We start from the raw sequence: 22838 nt of genomic DNA on the forward strand, positions 1-22838 counted from the left end.
GCACATGGCCCAAGATCCAAAAGTACAGGCATCTGGTAAAGAATCTTCTAGCAAATGGTCTTCATACCACTGCTCAATTCATACTTATAAACCTTCGGAATTAAAGTATCTTCTTGATCATTCTTCCTGGGCACAATTCTGTGGATTCATTGACTTATAAGAACAATGCTGAATTGTCTTTACTTTTTTCTTAAGATTCTTTTACTCTGGTCCAGATCAAACTTTTAATATTTAAAACAATTCTCACATGGATAACATGATCCATATAATTAGCAGGTTATTAAAACTTTAAAATTTTTTTGCCATTTTCACTAGGGTGTCTCAAACATTTTTCCCTATAATATTCAATTTGGGGGGCAGTAAACAGTGATGAAGCAAGTTCGTTTTGAGAAATATAGCCCACATTCTCAATGGCCATGAACCATCTTTGCGTATAATCCAGTCTGGTAGATGTACCAATCTTTTAAGTTAGAGTAAAGGACTCACACTGGCTACTTCAAGTCTCCTAAATGTCTCAACTTGCAGTTCACATAGCAATCATCAGGGGCTTAAATATCTGTGTCTGATGGTGCAAAGTTTAGGTTATACACAGGTGTAGCAAAATTTCACCTGACCCAATTTCTCAATTTTTTTCTAGGCCAAGTGTTCGGTAGGCTGGTGCATATTTGTAATGTAGGAATACAGGCTGGGCAGTCATGTTTGAGAACTCCGTATTTGAATGGAGCGTTTACTCCACACCACATTTACTGCCTGATCTCAGGGACAAGGCCAAAGTCAGAATTCCCTCAAAGTTCTGCCGATCACATATCATCACGTGCTCAAAGTGGTCTTGCTCATCTTCAGGATGGGGTTCCTGACACTGCCAATCACTCCTTCACCTCCTACAACCTTCATGCTCAAGCATTTTTTCTAAAAGAAAAACAAGTTTTCAAGTTGCAATTTTATTATCACGTATTCCATATGTTTCAAGTAGATTAAATGAAAATAAAACTATATAAATCACATGCAGTCATAGGTGTCTTTAAATCGTTCAGAATGGCAATAAACATAAACAATTCAACTTTCATATTGCTAACTTAACCTCCACGAAACTATCTCTGGATGTCATTTAGGCTATTCAACAATATTTAGCTCTCTCCTTCCTGACATGGTAGGATTATAATTCTGACCCTGTTGAACCTAGCATGGGCATGTGACTTGCTTTGGCCAAGGAATGTGAGCAGAAGTGTCACTTCCAGGAGGAAGCTTTAAGAGCCAATACCACTTCACCACATCAGTTTCTTCCTCTGCCATGGTGATCATCAATATTCTCCATGTGACGGCTCCACCAGCCTAGATCCTTGAATGAAGATGACAAAAATACACAAAATAGATACCGTGTAAGCAATAAATACATGTGTTACTTTAAACCATTGAGCTTTGGGAGTTGTTTGCTACAGCAGCATAACCTACTAGATATACCACAACCTGACTGAGACTCCACTCCTTTATAGGAAAGAAACACTGGGACACTAAGCACAATGGCTAATGTTACTATAATCCAAAGCACAAGAAATTTGGAGATGTATCTATTATACAGCAGCATATAGATGTGGATATATATTTTTTTGATAGCCACTTATGAAACTACTGCTCTCTCATCCCCTCCATAAAATAACCTCCTCAAATCAATTGGATAATCTGAATTGTTAAAAATAAGTGCTCAAAATCTCAAAGAAACGGAACTCCCCCATCAAAAAAGTGCTTGACCCATTTGTCAAAATCATTTACAGAGTACCACTTCTTTTCTAAGACCAAGTACATTAATCAAAGGCAGGGCTTCAAAGGGGCTTCATCTCGAGTGACCCAACAGACAAATAAATTAGCTGCCAAGTGCTCCTTTGTAATTGAAGAGGGCCAGGCTGACCCAAGGGGAGAGGACTAAATCACAAAGAGAACCATCCACGCAAAAGCAGCATTTGGGGACCTGGAACAAACCAATAAAGCTGTCCCACACACTCTCATTTCCAAGAGCGTGAGCCAAGCACATGTGTGTTTATTCACTAATAAGAAGATGCAAACATCCCACATCTGATTGATTTCTTATGTGCTACAACCATAAAAATGTTTGTGTCTGGAATACGCGTTTGCGCATAGCGCTCAAATGTGGCAGCTTGTAAACCCGATCACACGTATTACACCTACGATCTGCAAAAAAGTTTCCCTTCGGAACAATGCAGCTCTGGAAGGTTCTCTTCTTTATTGCAGGGACGGCTTGCTTAAGGTTTCTCATTTAAGTATGTGAGGAACTGTCCATTTTTAATTTACAGAGCTTTTAACTGTGACTCAGTGAGGGATGATGTCATATGTTATCCTACAACGGCTGGTGCGGTTCTCTCTGCTCACTTAAACCATTCCCTCTGTTTCTGTGGCAGACAGTCCTCCCCAGTTTCCATCCTTTCGTCAGCTTCTTCCCAGCCAGCCACAGGCAAACAGCCTCCCCAGCAGTGGATGAAACAGGAAGTCTGACAGCTTGAGTCTGCAGTGGGACCCCTGGTGTTTTCCCACTCCATGTCCTGGCAGCGTTCCCCAGAAGTACAAACACACACACACAGAGCTCCCATTGTTGCAGCCTTCCCCGGCCCACTGATCCTAATATGGAATGCAGCAGGAAACCCATGATTTCCTGACACTCGGCAAGCTGGAGGAAGCAAGGGGAAACTCCATTAAAAAGCTCAGCCTTCCTCCATGTTAGATGTGAAGTGGAAAATGGGGACGATTTAGCAAAATTCCACCGTGTCTTCAGCCGGGGTGGAGAAGCAGGAGAGCAGAGTGAAACCCTCAAGCTGTTGAAATTCCCAGACTGCCAGGAAGCCCGAGAATTTGGTGAAAATGAGGGTTTCTTAACTCAAACTGATAGGGAAAAGGAACAGACCCTTTTACAAATTCTCCCAAGTGTGTGTTACCTTTCTTTACCAGTATGGTAAGCAAGAGGGCATATGCCAGCTGCCTCGGACGAGTCTGTACCGTCCCAGGGACTCAAAGTAAGGCAGAGTGATCTGGAGCCTGCTGCTCGCTTCCCGCCGCTTCATGGGCTTCGGGAGAAGCAGGAGAAGCAACAGCAGCAGCACAGTGAGAGCAGCTGGAGCCGCAAGAATGAACTGCAAGGAGGGAAATGACAGCAACTGTGGCTGTGGGGGCAACGAGGAGAAGAAGATGCTGAAGTGCGTGGTGGTGGGGGACGGTGCTGTGGGGAAGACCTGTCTGCTGATGAGCTACGCCAACGACGCCTTCCCAGAGGAGTACGTGCCCACTGTGTTTGACCACTATGCAGGTAAGAAAAGGTGGAATCTGGCCCTGCAAATGGGTGAATGGTGCGGGAGGCGACACCCCAACTTCAGAGGGGCCTGGCTTCTTTCCAATATCAGTTTGGGGTGTGGGCCTGGCAGTAGCATAACATACAACCAAGGACTTTGCTGGAATTGTTAGAACATTTGTACATCAATTTGTATTGTAACACTTTTTTTTTTTTTTTGCTTTTAAATCAAGTGAATAACACTGGGGACATTTCCTGAACTACCCTCTAGGCTTTAGGACCAGAGATTTTATTCAACATTTGCCCAAAGATTCATCACCTTTTTATTGTGAACATTTTAAAATGTAATGTAATTACATCACAATTCTTTTTTACAAAAAAAAAAAAATCACCACTAACCACACAAATGGTGAAAGAAGTGTTCTTGCCACTTTTCATATATTCATCTCATGTCATCTGTAAATGAAAATTCTAAGATTCATAAACAGTGGAACTCATTTTTCTATACAAATTAGTGCTGTATTACTATACTTTTATTTTCCTGGAGTTGTAGATGGAGGGAAAAGTATTACAAAGTTTTAAATATCTGTTAGGTAATCTATATCTTGAATTAAAAGAAACATCTTAAATTGATATGTCTTTAAAAGTAAAAGTAAGGATAAAAGTAAAATTTGAATCATTTTAAAGTATGTGCCGTAAGGAAAAAGTTGGGCAGGAAATATTTTAAAGCATGAAAGTTAAGATAGTGTAGTCACAACTTAATTCTTTCAGTTATATTTGTGGATGTGCTTGTCAGTGTGATAGCTTATCCCAATTTTTCCATTTTGACTCTCACTTTTTTTCTTAATTTCCAAAATAAATCTTACTAAGTTTCTCAAGAACAAGTTCATGAAATTCTTCAAGTTTACCCTAGCCTAGATTTTATAACTTTTTTGAACATAGTGATCAGCTGGGTAAGTGATCAAAGATTTGAGATTTTATAAGAGGAAGATTTCTCTCCCTTCCACCTTGGCTTTGGGTCGGGTTCAGCGAGGGGAAATGGCCCACAGGAAACCTGAGTGAGTGCTGGCTTTGCTGTGTGGCCGCAGAAGGTCCTCTTTCTGTAGGAAGTAGCTTCTTTTCCAGAGTTAAACAATCACCTACGTCCCTCCTCCTCCTGCATTTACTTGATTTATGACAGTATTACACAGCAGAGAGAGAGAACCACAGTAAAAACAGTATCCATTTCCCAGGGGTTTCTATATTTGTAGACATTAAGAACAGGTTTGAATGCTGGCTCCCTTAAGCTTTTCTGAAAATATAATGACTCTGCCCAGGAAAGAAAGTTTTATTGAGAACGGAATAAAGGGAAGAACAGGTAGACTTTCACCTCGAGGGAAAACACTAAGTATACAATTAGGGGGTCTGCAGTTTAAGAAAGTTGCTGGGGTACTAGAGCTGTAAACATCTCAGCCAAAGTTGTCTATTCTGCACCCTCTTTCTGGCTGGAAAGGGAAATTGGCTGGGACCTAATTTCAAAATTTTTAGATCAAAGGTGGAACCCAAAATCTACGAAAGGCAGAGATTTCAAGTGCTTTGAAAATTATGCCTCCCATCCCCATCTACTGGGTGAACCAATTATAGTGCAGTGTCAGGAAGAAAGAGGATAAAACCATCTTTGGAGATAAAGTTAGCCTATAAAAAAAATACCACTAGATTCCACTAGGATCAAATTATTTTATATTTCAATTGTGTACATACTTACTGTTATTTGAGCATCAAAGCATCTTAAAGATTTTGGCTATTCTATGATTTTAGCTCTCAAGAAATCACAGCTACTGAACCCGAAGCAATACTTTGCACATAGTAGGCATTCACAAACATTGCCGCTTTGATTTACACTCTGTACCTTTTTAAGTACACAATCATCTCATGTGCTTTCAGTTAGGTTATAGACGAAATGAAGACACGAGACACAGGAGTCTAGGATCGTAATGAAGTGGACATTTCCATTAGTGGAGGGATCTTCTCCATCAGAAAGACTCTAACTCCTTTTACCACCACCCTCCCCATGTATGAGCTGACCGAAGCTAAAACTTTACACAGTCACATGAGAATCTCCAATCAGTTGTAAAAGAACTAACACTCGCTTCTCCATGTAGAGAAGTACCCAGTATCCAGTCCCTGGGCCCCACTGGCCCATTCTGAAATGACGACCTGCAACTGGTTTCCCGAGTCTTTAGAAAATTGCAGTTGAAGTCAAAGAGAGCCTATCTCTTGAAAAAAGATTTTTCTCTAATAGTTGCCCATCCCAGGAAGGTAGAGAAATAATAGTAAGGATAGAAGTACTACATACTGCTCAAGATGGTGAGCTCTGAAGCCAGACGGCCCAGTTCTAATACTGGCTCTGCCGTTGCTGTGTAGCCTTGAGCAAGTTACTTAAGCTTTCTGTGCGTCAGCTATCACAAATGAAAAAACGGGACAATAGAGGTATTAGGATTGTTTGTGAGAATAAAATAAATTTATACATGTAGTTCTTAAAACAGTGCCTTACACACAATAAGTGTTAGGTACACAGTAGCTATTCTTATTAAAATAAGATCTCTACACTTGCACACAGCTATGAAAGGGGATTAAAATGTAATTAAAATACAAAGAATACAACAAGGAAAAATATAATCCCAAGAGTATTCTCCAAATGGAGCAGGGTGTGATAGAGTGTGTGTATTGTCCTTATAATATAGGAACCATGTGTATTGATACTTGATAAATATGGTATATTAAAAATTGATAACTATGTCTACATGGAGTAATAGTAGTGGGATATTCACTTGGAAGAGGAACTATTATTTTTGCATAAATGATTGTAGAAAAATCAACAATCAGTAGATTTTTTTTGTTTTATGAATCTTAGCTATTTTTCCTTCCTCCCACCTACCAGAATCCAAAAGTGCACCTCCTCTATGTAGCTCTCCTTGACTCCCCAAGGAGAATTCTTTGCTCCATCTTTAACCCATCTCCAGATATGTGTTACCATTTTTAGAACACTCTTCCACCATTGTACAGCAATTCGTCTGTTTCCATCTTTTCCCACTCCCACTGTGCTGGGAGCTCGTGAGGAAACGGTCATGTCTTGCCAAATCCAGTGTTCAATTCTCACCTTACTTGATCTCTCAGAGACTTTTCTTATGGTTTATTGCTATCCTTCTTGAAACACATTCTTCACTTAGTTTCCAGGACACCGCATTCTCCTGGTTTTTATTTCCCTCACAGGTAAATCTCTCTCCATCTCCTCTGCTGCCTTCTCCATCTCTACCCAACCACTGAATGTTGGCATACCTCAGTCCTCAGCCCCATGATCCTCTTCTCTAGTTACGCTCAGGCCCTGGTTGATTGTATCTAGTCTCATGACTTTATATATTACTTATACGTTGACAACTCCCAAATTTATATCTTTACCCCCCAATACCTGCCTGAAACCCAGACTCATATATCTGTCCATTTGGATACCTAATAGGCATCTCAATCTTAACCTGTCCAAAGCAGAGCTTTTTAATTGCCCCAATCTACTCCTCCTCTAGTCTTCTCCACAGAAGTATGTAACCACTATCTTCTACCCAGTTGCTCAGAACAAAAACTGGTATTATCCTGAACTGCTTTCTTCCTTGGACGATACACCTCTCCCTCTCCATTCAAACCGTTAGTTCCTATCCTTTCCTACTACCAATCTGCTCAACATTAAAAATACATCTCAAATCTGATCACATCTCACCACCTCCATTCCCTTCACACTTGTCCAAGCCACCATCCTCTCCCATCCAGACTGCTGTAATTGCCTCTCAATTCCCTGTTTCCTATCTTGCCCCATGTAGTCCAGTTCTTCACACAGCTGGCAGAGGGACTATCCACAGCCCCAAATCCACCAATTGCTTCCCCTCACACTAAGACTCCACCATTTATCATGCTTTATGAGGCACTCCATTGCTCGGTCCCTGTTAGCTCTCCAACTTCATCTCCTAACACTCTTCTCTTCAGTATTTCTGCTCCAGCTACACCAGCCATCTCGCTATTCCTCAAACACACCACACACCTTCCTTCCTTAAAGACTTTGCACTTGCTCTTCCACCAGCCTGACACTATTCCCCCAGATCCTCCTCTCCTTCAATTGACCACCTTATTTAAGATATTCACACACACAAACAAACACACATGCACACAGAGTTACATTTTTATTCTGCTACATCTTTCTTTATAACATTTAACACTACCTGACATTATACTTATATCTATTTGCTTACCATTTTTATCCCATACTGGAATGTAAACTCCAGGAAGTCAAGGACTTTGTCTTAGTCACTGCTCTATCCCAAGCTTCTAAAACAGAGCCCAACACATAGTAGACAATCAATAGACAGTCATTGAATAAGTGAACTAGCATGTCTTAATCGTCTTCCTCCCTCTAGTACTTAGGTAATTCCTGGTCCATTAAAAGTGAGGAATAAATGAACAAATTACTGGTTCAATAGATATCTCTTCAGGAATAAACATATAAAAATATTTATTAAATTTATTATACTTTTGAACTATTTTGTTCACACTTTAAATATCATTTTATCTCTACTGAAATTGTAATACAGCATTGAATTTTCTTGACCTAATTGGCCAATGTCACGTCTATTGAATAATGTAAGTCTACAGTTTGTAAATTTTATTTGTGAACAGATGGGACGTACTCAAATTGCTCCATTTGCATTATATTCAAAAACCTACCTAAATCTTGGGTGGCCCACTCAAACACTTTTAGTTCTTATATAAAAAGTATATTCCAAAGCAACCCCAAGATCAACTAAGGGCTAGGGCTAAAAATTGAGGACAGTGGGATGAAGGTAGAAAAAGTCACTCATGCCTTTTCCAAGTGTGCCTAAGAAGCATCCCTGGGCCCTGCTTCCTACTTCCTTCCAGGTTGACTCAAGTTGTCCTAACAACCTTTAGAGTTTTCCCCACTTACCGTGGAACAACCACATTTCTTCTCCCATCCTATCTTTGTTGCTGTTCTTCTTATTGAGGAAGATTGTCCCTTAGCTAACATCTGTGGCAATCTTCCTCTATTTCGTATGTGGGACGCCACCACAGCATGGCTGCTGATAGGTGGTGTAGGTTCGTGCCCAGGATCCGAACCCTGGCCACCAAAACAGAGCATGCTGAACTTAACCACTAGGCCATGGGGCTGGCCCTCCCATCCTGTCTTTATCTTATCTTTAGCTTTGAGTTTTGCAGCAGGCCTCTCACTAGTAAAGTATTATCAGTTAATGTTTCAAATGACATAAGGATAACACTTCCATTTTGAGTTTGGTTAGACTGTATTTGAATTAGATTATATCTGTGGTTGTATGATTATGTGCATGGGCATGTAAAATTAGCCCATTCAAGTGGAAACCTGTGTGTAATATACCTCATTCTCCATACCTCATACCTCCGTTTTTTATTCTATCACCCATCCCTCCTAGAGTTTGTCAAAAACCACCTGTGTTTGGAAATTCATTTTAAGTCACTATTTTCAAACTCAGGCTGCCTGTGCAGGAAATTAACACAATTCATGGAAAGGGGGAAAAAATCTAGTTGTTCTGTCAGCAAAGTGAGATGTAAAAGGAACTTGTTTTCACAGAGAGCTGAAAGACAGTTCTAACTTTTTCCACTTAGTTGAATGGTGATCAGCTCAAAGTAGACTCCAACACAATGTTAATAGCAAGAGCAAGGGAGGAAACTAGGTCCAATCCACAGGGGAAAATAACGTAAAAAATAAAGAGTGCATAAAAAAAAAAACCCCAGGCCTGTAAAGAGTTGGGACATAGTTTTGCCCGTTTGGGAATATTTACTCAGGAGTTTCTCTTTTGCTCTTTCTGAAGACACTTGAGAGTCCCCAGAGAATGGATGAGATTCTTTTTTTGTAAGCCAAACAGAAACCTAAAGCAACTCTCATGGGACTATGAAATAAATCATTAGGTTTTCAACTTTAGACAAAAATATAAAAGAAGTTTGTGGAAGAAGAGACAAGAATGGGCCAGTTGAATCACTCACTCTGCTCCTTCTAAAAGCAACCATGCTCAAAAGCCCCAAGTCTCATAGGTATCCAACCCCCGATATCTCTTTTTGAGGCAGTGTAATGTGTGTCTGAAGCTTTTTCTGGACTCTTGGAGGCCACACAAAAGGTGCAGTGACAGGAATTATACAGATAGTTACTTCCACGTTCTACATTGTGATGCTTATGGGAGCAAGTACATTCAGAGGCATTGGGAGTGGAAATCACACTCCAAAACCCAAAGCATACTGCAGAGATGATAAAATGTGAGCTGCGTCTCTTAGGAGTAGGAAAGAACAACAAGAAAATTAAGTATCTGTGACAGAGTGACCCAAGAAAGCCATGCTCCCAGGACTGGAAACCGCATCTGCAGTTCATAATCCTCCTGCGTTCCAGCTTTAGCTGGTGACAAACCAAGCACTGTGACCAACGGAGGCTTCCGTGGACAGGGTCCCTGTGATCAAGACTTTTAGTTCCACGCAGCCTGGCTCCCTTCACTGTCCAGGCTAGAAAATGCTTCATAAATTTTACTACCTAACTGCCCATTGAGGTTGGGCTTCAGGTAAACAAAATTTTATTTCTGAGACAGCTTTTTCAAAATCTGCTATCTCTCTCTTCTTGTGGGGCAGTTAGCAAATTTGGCTCAGAAATGGTTCAGCACATTGGACGTCTATGTTTTGGGATATAGTTGGCTTATTCTACAAAGGCAGCATGAAGGTGAGCGAAACATAAGGCCTCTCAGGAAAGGACAGGTAAGAAAATTCAACAGAAAGTGTCTCCCTCAATCCTGAACACCGATCGTAAGGGTCTATGGAGGCCCTACTCTCTGTATAACAAAACAGGTTCTGATAAGGCTGAAAACTTAGTTTGCCACAAACAAAGATCCATGCCACCACTTGGGTTAGTTAATAGAATCCAAACAGTAATTTTCTGGGTGTAAGGCAGTCAGGATAAATTCCATCAAGAATTCAACAGGGACCAACCGTGAGTCACAAAGTGGCCTGGCATCATTCCTGAATACTTTCAAGTCTACCAATTTTTTGGATGTGCCCAATTTTCAGGAAACAAAAGGTGCTGATTCATGTGGATTCACCCAGCATTTTATCTGGGTTCACAACACAGCCTTTATTTATGGTGTTCTCCATTCCCGATCTCAGGATGAAATCCATTATGGCCACATGTGATCCTACAAGCAATGTGGTAGTATTAATTATGAAACTCAAATGCCACTAGAATTTGCATTAACACAAATAGCAACAGCTATTCACTGCATAGTCCTTGCTATGATTCACGCATATATGAAATGTTTTCATACATTGATTCATTGCCTCCTCACAATGATCTTATGAGCTGTTATTATTTTCCCAGGTCAAGGCACAAAGATATTCTCCAATTTGCCCAAGTAATTCCTATAATTGAGTGAGTGGAAGTCATGAAACAGTAAGCAATGTAAGTGTATAGGTTTATAACTAATAACATTAATCAAACAGCTGCTGTTAGTCAGGGTATGCTAACCTGCTATAACAAACAGACCCACACATGTAAGGGATAAACATATTGGCAGGTGTTTCTTGCTACTGTCATGGTCCTGGGCAGGTACTCAAGTCAGTGGGGCTGCTTTCCTCCACGTGGCCATTTAGGGACCAGGGTTCTTTCCATCTTGTGTCTCTGCCATCAACTAAGATCTCATAGTCATTTGCATCCAAACAATCTAATGAGAAAGAACGTGGAGAAATTTGAATGTAAAGTTTTGTGCTCTAGGCCTGGAAGTGACAGATGTCATTGCCAGTCACACTCCATAGGGTAAAACTTAGTCACAAGGCCACACTTCACTCTAAGAGAGGCTAGAAAATAAAGTACACCTACTTTCCCCAAGGAGGGAAGAATGGATTTTCATAGAAACTACCCATCTCTGCCTGCATCACACTTTCCAGCCACCAAATATCCTGGCACACTTTTTCCCACAAGTAAAACAAGCCCACCCTTTTCCCAAGAGGACTGCTAAGAGTCCCATTCTGTCACTACACCAGGTCAAAGTCCAGAGTCTACAGGTGATTCACGGTCCTTTCCATTTGATGGAGATGTAACTCCTTGTGGTTCAATAGATGATTCGTTATCTACCCATATACAAAATCACCCCTTAGACTGTGGTAGCACAGGGATGGGATAACCAAAATATTCAAACCTCTTTCAGAAAAGGGAAGAATGGAAGACACATAGCAATAATAGAATCCTGATGGCAAACACTGGGAAGACCCCCTGCCCAGGCAGGGTCGGGGAAGTTTCTTGAATTGACTCTGATGCTATTCTCTAGGAGGAGTTCTTTCGCCCCTTATTCTCAACTTTCCCTGGCTCGGGTCTTCGAGAGGTCCTTCTTCCTCGTCCATTATCCCCCATGACACACATCTGAACTGGGCCTTAGCGGGTATCTGTTTTTTGTAGGCTGCACAACTTTCATAGCCTCTTCTAGCTTGTGCAATTTGGGGGACTCAAGTGTTGTTTTACAGTCATAAGCATATTTAGTCCAAGTTTGGAGTTTCTTTGGAAATACACCTCTCTCAAAAACTTACCAAGTTTCTGGTAAATTCCATTCCAGTATCCACATCCAAGGCCAAAGTGTGTCTTCCTTAGACATACTTCTTAAACATACTTTATTTGTCTGCTTCCTCTAGCCAACGCCTTTTACTCTCAAATTAGCAACAGCTACCTAGAAGTCACGTGAAGCCGTAGGCTTAGATGGGAGGGCAACACCCTAGATTTTATCTTTGACACAGGGACGACTCCCTGTTTAGACAGAGGAATGGACATTTGTTGCTCAAATTCTTTTTTAATTGTATCTTCTATTTATGGAATCCAAAAATAATCAATATCCTGACACTATAAGGCCGTTAATATCTGTGTGCTATCAGTCTCTACTTAAGAAACAACCAATTCAGCTCTTCTCTTCTTGTAGCGCCTTGTTAAACACAGTAACAGTTAATGTACACTAACATTCTGGCTTTTCTCAATCTTTTTTTTGAGTGCTAGAGATTCGGTAGGACATAGGTTTACCTTCCAAGTTTCACAGACAATAGTTTTACAAAATGTTTTGCCATAGAATAAGATAGATCTTTGTCTTTCTAGCCTGTTCTGTTCTCTTATCACCTGCCATTTAATGGCTACGCCAATAGCACACTTTTTTTAGGTTTTTGAATCATGGCGCCACACTAGATAGGCTAGGATGCTGTAACAAACAGACTCAAATATACAATGATTGAGACCATTAGAATTCTATTTCTTGCTCATATAACAGAGCTGGGCAAGTGTTCAGGTTGGTGAGATGGTTCTGCTCCATGTAGTCGTTCAAGGATCTACTTTGTTCCATCTTGTTACTCTGCTATTGCGTACAGCTTTGTAATGCTCTACTAGACAGCGGAAGAGGAAAGAATATGGAGGAGTTAGGGCAAAGGGGTGGTGTGGGTCAGGTCCACAAGTGGCATCTATTCACATTTCATTGGAGAGAATTTAGATCCTAGGCCACGCACAATTGTAAGAAAGGTTAGCTGTATAACCAAAGAAATGGTGAACAGATTTTAATGGACATTTAGTAAATGTCACCGCAATCACTAAGTTGAAATTTCTTATAACAAATACGATAGACCCATAAACCATATAAATTGCCCTAAGTACTATATTTAATTAGGTGTTTAGTCAACTACATTCAACTACAAATGACGCACTTGTATTTCCCAAATTTGCCTGGTCATCAGAAAAACCTGCTTGTTAAAAATGCAGATTCTTTGGTCCATGCCAAGGCTGCTATACCAGACCCACTAAGAGAAAGAGCTGTAAACATAAATTTCAACAAGAATCCTAGGCATTTCTTCTTAGGTGGAACCTATCAAATTGCCATTTTGTAGTTGAAAACCATTTGGATACCATAAGTTCATATAGTGGTCCATCTAATATAATTTAGTAAGTTCAGAAACTTTTTTTAATGTTATGAAGATGCCTATAAATCAAGTAAAGAGGAACAATTTTGTAGTCAACCATCAATCAATGAAAAGGAATTTAAAAATAGATCGTGGCCGGCGGCACTTAAGTTCGCACGTTCAGCTTCAGCGGCCAGGGTTCGCTGGTTCGGATCTGGGGTGTGGACATGGCACCGCTTGGCAAGCCATGCTGTGGTAGGCGTCCCACATATAAAGTAGAGGAAGATGGGTAGGGATGTTAGCTCAGGGCCAGTCTTCCTCAGCAAAAAGAGGAGGATTGGCAGCAGTTAGCTCAGGGCTAATCTTCCTCAAAAAATAAAAATAAATAAATAAAAATAGATATATGTATAAATCACTTCTTGACTTGGTAATTTCTAACAGGGGGAATTATGTAAAACAGAAGAGACCTTTAAAACCTGTTGGAGGCAGCTAGCAAATTCCTAAATGAGGAACCAGAGCACCCTCAAAAAAGATCTGCTCCCATGGCTGGGATGTAGAGAGACTCTGGAAGGAAGAGCACACTCAATGCTGAGAATCAGAAAGTGTTGGGAGAGGGTTGGTGTGAGGTGGGTTGAGAAGCCTCAGAGACTCAGAGTGCAGATAAGGGGGATTGTAACACAAAGCAGAAAAGAGCGAACAGGGTAACAGGGGCACCCAGCACTGGCGGCTGGGGGAAAAGCTGCGTAAATGTGAACCACCGTTTGCTGAGCCCGCTGTCTGTAAAACAATCATCAGCACGACTGTAAGACCTTTAGAGGGGTCACTGAGGGAAATTAGAGAACACCTACTCTCATGGGAAGAAGCAAAGAAGTCTTAACAAACAGGAAGGAGCCTGGAATCCTCAGGGCGGTTTTGGTGCGGCTCTGTCTTGGACACTATTACTGCTCTTCCATATCCACCCAGCCCTACGGTTATGAAATGAACATAAACATCTGTTTCCCCTCTGCAAATCCTTCTGTTCTTCTTCATGCTTTGACCTAGCATTTGGGGAAAAGGAAGAAAAAACAAAAATGGAAAGTCTCCTGAAATTCAATTTCTCAGAGTCCAAAAAACCTTTTACTTGGGATAGAATCTGATTCCTGAAAGAAATAGCATGTAAATCCCGGGAGAGGCAGAAATTTTGTAACTGAGACTCAGGCCCCCTGATCTGGACAACTGATTGACAAGCTCTCCTGCTAGTGGAGACCAAGCCTTCCTTTGGAGTCTCTCCAGCTGTTTTAATACAAATTAGTAAATCAGGCCTCAGAATGTGATTCCACTTACCAACAAGAGAGAAACAATGCTCCGTGTGGCCTGAACATGATGAACGAGATTGCTTCCTGCTCTTTTTACCATAATTTCTATGGTTTATTAATAAAACTAGCAATTAGCTAATATTAATTAGCTAAGTATTTAATATGTATCTAACCCTATGTCACCTTTGCTATCTTCTTTGAGCCTCACATTATCTCTAAGTAGTAAGTATCTTCATTTCATAGACAAGAAATCTGAAACTCAGGGGAGTAACTTGTCCTCTGTCACAGGGCTAGGAAGTGGCTGAACTGGGATACAAACCTCTCAGCTTAAATGTTACCTCCACGGTGAGGCCAGAACACCCTGACTTAATTGGGCGACCTTTCAAAACCTGTCTGTTTCCTCTATAGTTATTGTCTAATTTGTTTAGTTATTCATTGCTCGTCTCCCCCTGGAATGTACACTTCATGAAGGCAGCTTCTTTCTGTCTTGTTTACTTTCATGCTCCCAATACCTGGAGTGAGCCTACAACACAATATATACCCAGAAATGTCTATTGAATGACTGAATGAATAAATAGTTGAATGAACGAATGACATCCACAAGTCTCGCCATCTTAACCACTGCACTGCACTGGAGTCCACACCCTGGGTGAACAGTCGGGATAGTTTTCTTTGTTCAGGTTTCATCCTCTCACATACTGAAAGAATATGTCCTAAGCATGGTAAGCTTACATTCAGAAATAGTGTATTGGCTTTGTTTAAAACTTGTAAAACAGTTTTATTTTTCAAGGAAAGAAATTCCGAAAGGTTTTGCTTCCAAATTTCAAACTTGTGAGTTCTGAGTGACTTAACTAGGAAAAAGGGTTTCCCTAATTATATTAAGGATTGCTGTTATATCTCGGTTTTTGGATGCTATATACTAGAGGCAAAAAGAAAAATTTAATTTCTTAAAGTATGTACTGTATAAGTTTTTTCCAAATAATGAGATTAGTTAAGAGGAAAAACAGTAAGTCAATAATCTCCTTAATGCATACCAGGTGTAATCTCCTAAGAATTATGAATCATGTTTCTAAAACACAACCATTCATTTACTAGAAAGTGTACTAATTTTCAGCTGATATGCTTGTAAGAAATGCAATGAACACATCATACATATTAATAATGGGGCACTTTATACTTATCAAAGTAAGAGTATTGGAAGGAAAATGGCTATGATCTCTCTCCTCTAGATTCTTCTCTGCTCATATTGGATGATCTTGTGCTGTGAGCCCTAAATGCTTCTTTCCACAGTTAAAATGAATTTCATATGACATTTGCAATAGTTCGAGCTGGTAAATAAAAGCCTTAGGAATTTTCAATAGTAAATGTGTTTTTGACCAAATTTTTCAAAAGAGGCAGAGTGAATATTAAATCTTAAATGTCAATATTCAGCACAAACTTTGCGGTAGCGGTTTTACTCCGTTCATTTCATTCGTGTACCCTCCTATTAACTCTCCATACCAACATAAACTCCCTTTTGGAGAAACTGAATCTATCGGGCTGCCCATCAAATCCATTCACTCAAGTTCAGCAAAGATGGAGAAATTCTCATTATCATCCTCAGAATAATGGCTCAATGTATTTGCAGACCAAAGAAATTTTCATCCTTGACATCCTCAAACAATACACTCAGATCTTTCCAACTCCCTTCATAGATATTTGACCTATTCTTTCCCTGTTTCTAGTGGGTAGCTTCTCATGAATTCACTTCAAGTCAATCATGAACAACTCACATTTCAAATCCATAGCCAGTACACAGCAACTTCAGTAATTTTTTGGTAGGAAGGGGTATCTCGTCAATATTGTTAGGTGCAGTCCTAACACGATGTAGAAGTCTAGACTAAATAATCTTTTAGATCATCTCTATCTTTTTGTGGTATATTTTCCCTTGTTATTAGGGAGATAATATATCCTTAAATTGACAGATTTTTGCTGTTATAGGTCCCTGTGGTTACCACAGTTCACTGTGTCTTACAGTACTGAATACTCTACCATTGTAACAGATATGCTCGTCTTACCAGGATTTAGTATGTAGTAGATTACACATCATCCTGAGTGATTTTTATGTTTCATTCACCTTCTACCAGTTACCACATTAAAAGCTTCTTAAAGGTAGTCCACATCAGCCAAACATCCTATTTCGCATCCTCACCAATTACCACAGATTGAATCCAGTTTCACAAAAGACATTCTATTCCAGGGTAACCTAGAATTCAGGGGATTTTCCTGCTCACAGGAAGAAATCTTAGGCTCCAAGCTATAATCAAACCCCAAAGTACCTACAAGAAATCATGAGTTATTTTGGACACTACTACATCATCATCTAACCTTAAGGATAGTAATTTACACAGTATAAAGAAATTACTTTATATTGTGTCTGTTTATATATTTGGGTGCTAGAGCGATTTCCAAAATTTCAACTGATATCCAAGGGTTAGAGCTTACCGTGGTGCAGAAGGAGTGAAAGTAGGTCAGCAACATAGATTAAAAGATGCAAAGCTTTCAAAGCATCCGCACAACATTTGGAAAAACACATTTTATTTACCTTCAATGTCACGGGGAGCTGGTAAATCCATCATAGTTTTCCTATCTGATATTATCACTGCCTCAGCATTTCTATCTTTTACTGTCTCTAGAAGCCTGTTCCCTGTGAACTGAGGAAGAGAATTTCTATTCTACTGACAGAGACACTTAGCTCCACTTTTATAGCCAATATCTGATTACTCCCACAAACCCTGCAATTAAAGCTAAGAGAAAAAGAGCACCAAGTAAAGCAATTTGAGAGTGAGAAGGATCTGCCCACAGAATGATCCATTTGTCCATCAAAAACTTTTGGCATTTTTCTATTTTTGTGTAAATGATATGAAAGATGACATGAGTGGAGCCATATTAAAATAGAGCCAGAGCAGCCATTTAAAGGAAGGGCCTTGCACATCTTGTTTTCTTTATCTTCCAAAATGCATCAAACCACCAAAATTCAAAGAAGTCAGTAAGAACAAGAACACCCTGTCTGTTAGGACTGATGAAATTGGACCTCACTAATGACCAAATCTCTAACCAATCAATGAAGCGCAAGTCTAGCCTTTTGCCTGATGACCAAATGTCAAGCCACTTTATGAAATATAAACCCAGCCTTACCTCATCTAGCATCAATGGACTCTTCTTTAGTAGAACTCAGCTCATCTTTCTCTCGTTCACCCATAAAAGTTCTGAGCCCCTCCCCTGTAATCTGGACACTATTTGGGTTTCTGCCTGAATCTGTGCTCCCTGAATTGCAATTCTTTGATCCCAAATAAATATTTTAACTGGCTTCTGTTTTTGTAAGGTGACAACAAACACCAACAACCTTTAAACAAGGTAAATGAAAATGGTGACTTCAAAGGATTTAATGAATGTTTTTCCCTTTGCATGGTTCTTAAAATCTACTATTGAAAGATTTATGACATACTCACGAAAGAGCATCATAAAAATTGTTTTGTTCTTATTTAGTCTTTTCATGTTCTCCTACTTTTTTAAAGGATCCTAAACTTTCTTCGTTAAGAGTTTTCCTCTCCACTGAAGCACCTCTGTCTGGTGAATCTACATGAAAAGGAAAGCACATCTCCTAAGAGAGAGGCAGTGTATATTAACTTGACTAGCAGCTCCTGAGAAGCCAAATTTCATGCTAATGCTATTTAAATTTTATCTTTTATTAAGGAAAAAATGGTTAAGAAACATTTTAATGGATATGTGAGAATGATAGAAATTCAGTTATGGAAATTACTCTGTGATACAAGAGGAATGAGGAAGGAATGTATGTATCTTCCTTGGTGAATTAACCGGTTATTCAGAAGGAATAATGTAAGTCTACCCCTGAACAATGTCTACCAAATCTATGGAAAGAGAAAATTAAGTAAAATTTTTCTCTGTGATTCTTCAAGGACAAGGTCCTTTCAGCCCCAAATCCTTGGTATTTTTTCCACTAGGATCCATTAGGATCCTTTCTTCAGTACAGACAGTGGTCCTCCTCTATCACTCCCCAAATTTCTGCTTTTTTCTCATTTTAACATCAAGTCTCAGAAACAACAAGATTCTTGTATTCTGGGGATGAAGACAAGCACAGGAAATCGCTGGTCTCTGGAATCCCCAACCACGTAGCTCCATCTCACTCCCCAAAGGGAGGCACTGTTTAAAAGCAGCATCTGCTGGAGTCCTGTTCCATTAAATCAGAGTAGGTACATAAGGTGAGAGAGATGGATGATCTTAGAAAAGATCCAAGTCTTCCCTGAATTATAAAAGATTGTGGTTTTAACTTGACTTCCCAAACTCCTTCCTCCTTCCTGCACACGTCACTCAATGGCTAAAGATATAGAAATTTAAAGGGCAGAAGTGGAATTTTTTATTAAAGAATCTGGCATTATGCCCTATCTCTAAATATCTATATTGTTGTGCTCTGTCTCTTGAGGCAATAAGATGCCCCAAGCTTTCCTTCTCTGTTGTCTCTCAGCTGTGTGAATACCCACCTTAAAATAGATGCTCTTATCCCCTCTGCCAGGCTGCTTCTTCTAATGAGGCATGGCTCCTTCCCCCAATCACACATGGGGAGAAGGAGCACTGAGTAATAAATGCTGATTATATTTCTGACACCAGAGAATGGTGATAAAGGATATAGCCCTTTTCCAGCGTCAGGAGCACAATGGATGCCCTAGTGATGAAAATTGCATTATACATCTCCATGGACACACCCAAGAAGATCGTCTTAAACTACAGAACGAGTGATTTAGGTTAGACAGGTTTAAATGTGACATTGCTGTACAATTTCCAAACTGGTTTTGGCATCTTCCCCTTCAAAGGATCTAAGATGATTTCAGTGTGAATGGACCCACTTCTTAATGGGAGCAGCCTGGTATTGTGTTGGGTCTGAATGTCAAGAGAACAAAGGCAAAATAACGCAACTTCTTCAAAAGACATTTTGTTATTCCTTGGTCTCCTCCCCTCTGTGTATCTGGGGAACACAAAGGAACACTAGGAAGAAGAGAAGGAAGAGCATAGAATAGTACCTCCTGCTCTATGCTCACCTTTCATCGTTGAATGACAAGTGACAAGAACCAAGAACGAATAAGAGACGAATTTGGGGCTTGGGGGCAGATGAGTGGAACTTAGGTTTGCTTCTTACTGAATTTAGAGCTGAAAGCCATTTGTGAAAGTGTTCCATCTTGAAAGGACTTTCCCCAAATTTTATTCATACTGTTGAGTACAGCTGAAAAGTAGGAAATTACAGCTAGCCATCTGGAATATTGATTCTAGCAGGACCTGGTCTAAGGAAGTGATCCTATGGTCCTCTCCGTCTCTAGGGCCCCACCCATCCTCTCCACACTGAACTTCCAGCATTGACAGACGGCTCTTCCTTAGTGTTACAGATCTCTTTTCTCACCTCCATCCAGGTTCTGCATTTATGCATGACATTTTTAACCATTGCCCTACTCTGCCATCGTCCTAGGTGATCCGCAGAGATGCAGAGAAGAGAGGAGCGACACATCCAGTGAGTTGGTTATTGCCCAATAGCCTCCTTCTATCACCCCAGATCCGTGTCTGGAGGTTACTGTCTGCAGAGTTTCATGGGAAAGTCATGAAATATTCATAAAAGCTAACTTCATACCTATTTTATCAGATAAGTGCTGGCAGCAATGTTTTCAATACGAGCTTTCCAACCTTAAATTTCATGGACACCTCTGGAAGACTGAAATAAGTGCAATCCGACACATTGTTGATCCTACCTCCGTGTGTGTGAGAGACGGAAACCCCAACTCTCTTGGTAGAAAAAGAAGGACATATATAATATACTCCTCAGGTATTGCCCTTACACAACTCTGCTTTTCCAGGTTAGGATTCAGTCTCATCCCCACAAAATGACTTCAAAATGTTCTGTTCGTTTAAAAAAAAAAAAAGATGGTATTATCCATAAAAGCTCTTTAAAAGTTTCTATAGTCTCATTTCATAGTCCAACTTTACTCTACCCTGAGAGCCTCTAAAAACTTCTTGTTGAGCCAGTTTATCAACACTGTCATTCTCTCTAACATGTAATTCTGCATGGAAACCAGGTTCTCAGAAGTAAGCTGTCTTCTTGATAACACAGTGTTGTAGGGGTTCCCAGGCTACTAATCTGTATTAGGCAAACATCCCCAAGGAATCACAAATTATATAACGTAAATGAAAGCATCTTCATGTTGGAAAACACTATCAAATGTTCTTGTTTCTTATTAGTAATAAATCACTTTATTTATTAAATGTTCTACGAGTATAGAATGACATAAGATGTAATTAGCCGCAAGGTTCAGCAAAAGCATAAAACCAAACACATCCTCTTTCCCCGGGACTGCATCTCTAAGAATGCGGTTAATCTGTTTTGTTCCCTCACACATGCATAAGCGATATGGATGTGTGAGAGCCAGAAACAGGGCTCAGAACCGGAGGTCGCTGCTTCGTGTGCTGTAACTCGTGCACACAGCCTGCTTGTTCCTTTTATGGGTGGAAATGCCTCAGAACTGTTGGCATGATCTCAGCAGCAGGTGTGGGGAGGGCGTAGAAGGGTCTCCACAGTCCAGATCACCCAGCTGCAGTACCAGAAGAATCCTTTCTAACCAAGCATGTAAATCCATTTTTATGACCTTAAAAAGACTCACAATAAGAACATTTGGATATTAAAACACTCTGTTCCAAAGACATAATTGTATTTGTACTGTTTACTGTTGATGGCATACCTCAAACAATTTATTCCCTAGTGAAAAATCTAGGCCTACCTTATACCAAATTCTCAGAGTAGTTGATAAGTGCAAGTAGTTCCCATGAGGCCAGATCCAGAAGTTCATTGTTTAGAAGATTTCGCTGGTTTCTTTCCTGATTTCCCTAGCTTTCTCTGACCTCTGAAGTTAATGCTCAGCCTTATCCCATACCCCGACCTGGGGGCCTCTGACTAATTCAGTTTGTTTCTCAGCCCAATTTTGGAAGTGACTGAAGTCAATCTCCAAGAAAAGTATTTTCCCCAATTGCATCGACTATCACTTAAACTACCCTTATATAACTATCATTTATACATTTTTAAGCTATAGTTAGAAGTTGACGGAAAATAAAACTTTTCCGTTGGAACAATATAAATTGCCTCTAGCTTTCCAGGAGAGGGTTGTATTTGCTACTAGAGAAAAGAAGATAAATAATTGACTTGTAATAATCTCATCCCTATTCCCACAAGTATTGAAATCTTTTACTTCTCAAGAAATTTCGTCTCTAAAATGTCTATTGAGAGTTTGTGAAAATCAATTTAATATTTTTATGTTTACTTATGTAAAAATAATATTTCATTGGGATGTCTTATGTGAACTATAATTGCATAAATCCAGTTTTCTCCCCTTTCTGAAAACCATCCAAAAGAAAAAATGGAAAACAAAAATGCAAACTATATTTTTAGCAAAACTAAGACATAGATTCCAAAATATTTTGAAAAGGATGCCAAAAACAGCAGAATTCACAAAAGAAACAAAAGAAGAAAGTAGAAAGAAGCTAAGGAGACAGAGCCCAGCGGTAACAGATCTCAAAACTGCCCACTAAAATATGCTTTTTGAAGGTGAAGGACACACCTGGAAGAGAAAAGAACTATATCCCATGTAGTATATAAAAGAGTGCAGAAAAGAGAATAGTCTGAAAGTTTTAGAAGGCTCCATAGACCTGGTTCAGATCACAGAAGCTAAGGACCTCATGAAGAATCATACAGATAAAGCCAGATACAGAAGGGGTTTATTCCAAGTATTTCAGGATAGTTCAACATTAGAAAATCTATTACTAAAATTCATCATATTAATAAGTCTAAAGAGAAAAAAGTATGATCATCTTCATGGAGATTAAAAAAGAATTATAAAAGTTAATCATTAAAATTTGATTTCAATAATAATAATAAAATAGGAAATTGATGGTATGATAGCCTCCCTTTCCTCTATAAATATGTCACCCCACCATCAAGAGGTGCGTTTCTTCCTCAACTCTTGAATCTGGACTGGTCCTGTGACTGCCTTCACCAAGAGAATGAAGAGAAATTTATTTTCTGGTACATCAGAACCCAAGATTTCCTTCCTCTTAGAACCTAACTGTCAATGATGTGAAGTCCAAGCTATATGGAAAGACTGAAATGAGAAGAACTAAGGTACTCTGGAAAAGAGCCCAAGCAGATCTCCAAGACAAATCAACCAAGTCAACACCACTGCCACATG

At 39.8% G+C, this 22838-nt stretch overlaps 1 protein-coding gene across 1 annotated transcript in view; it reads left to right on the top strand.

The window, feature by feature from the left end:
* Nucleotides 1-2605: 2605 nt before the first annotated feature.
* Nucleotides 2606-22838, top strand: part of RHOJ (ras homolog family member J) — an 83461-nt gene continuing 63228 nt past the window's right edge. The window contains exon 1 of the mRNA XM_046647737.1: nt 2606-3313. Coding sequence (XP_046503693.1) covers nt 3070-3313 — 244 coding nt within the window. The 5' untranslated portion in view covers nt 2606-3069. The remainder of the gene's footprint in view (nt 3314-22838) is intronic.

This window comes from Equus quagga, chromosome 20 (assembly GCF_021613505.1).
Source record: "Equus quagga isolate Etosha38 chromosome 20, UCLA_HA_Equagga_1.0, whole genome shotgun sequence".
NCBI lineage: Eukaryota > Metazoa > Chordata > Mammalia > Perissodactyla > Equidae > Equus > Equus quagga.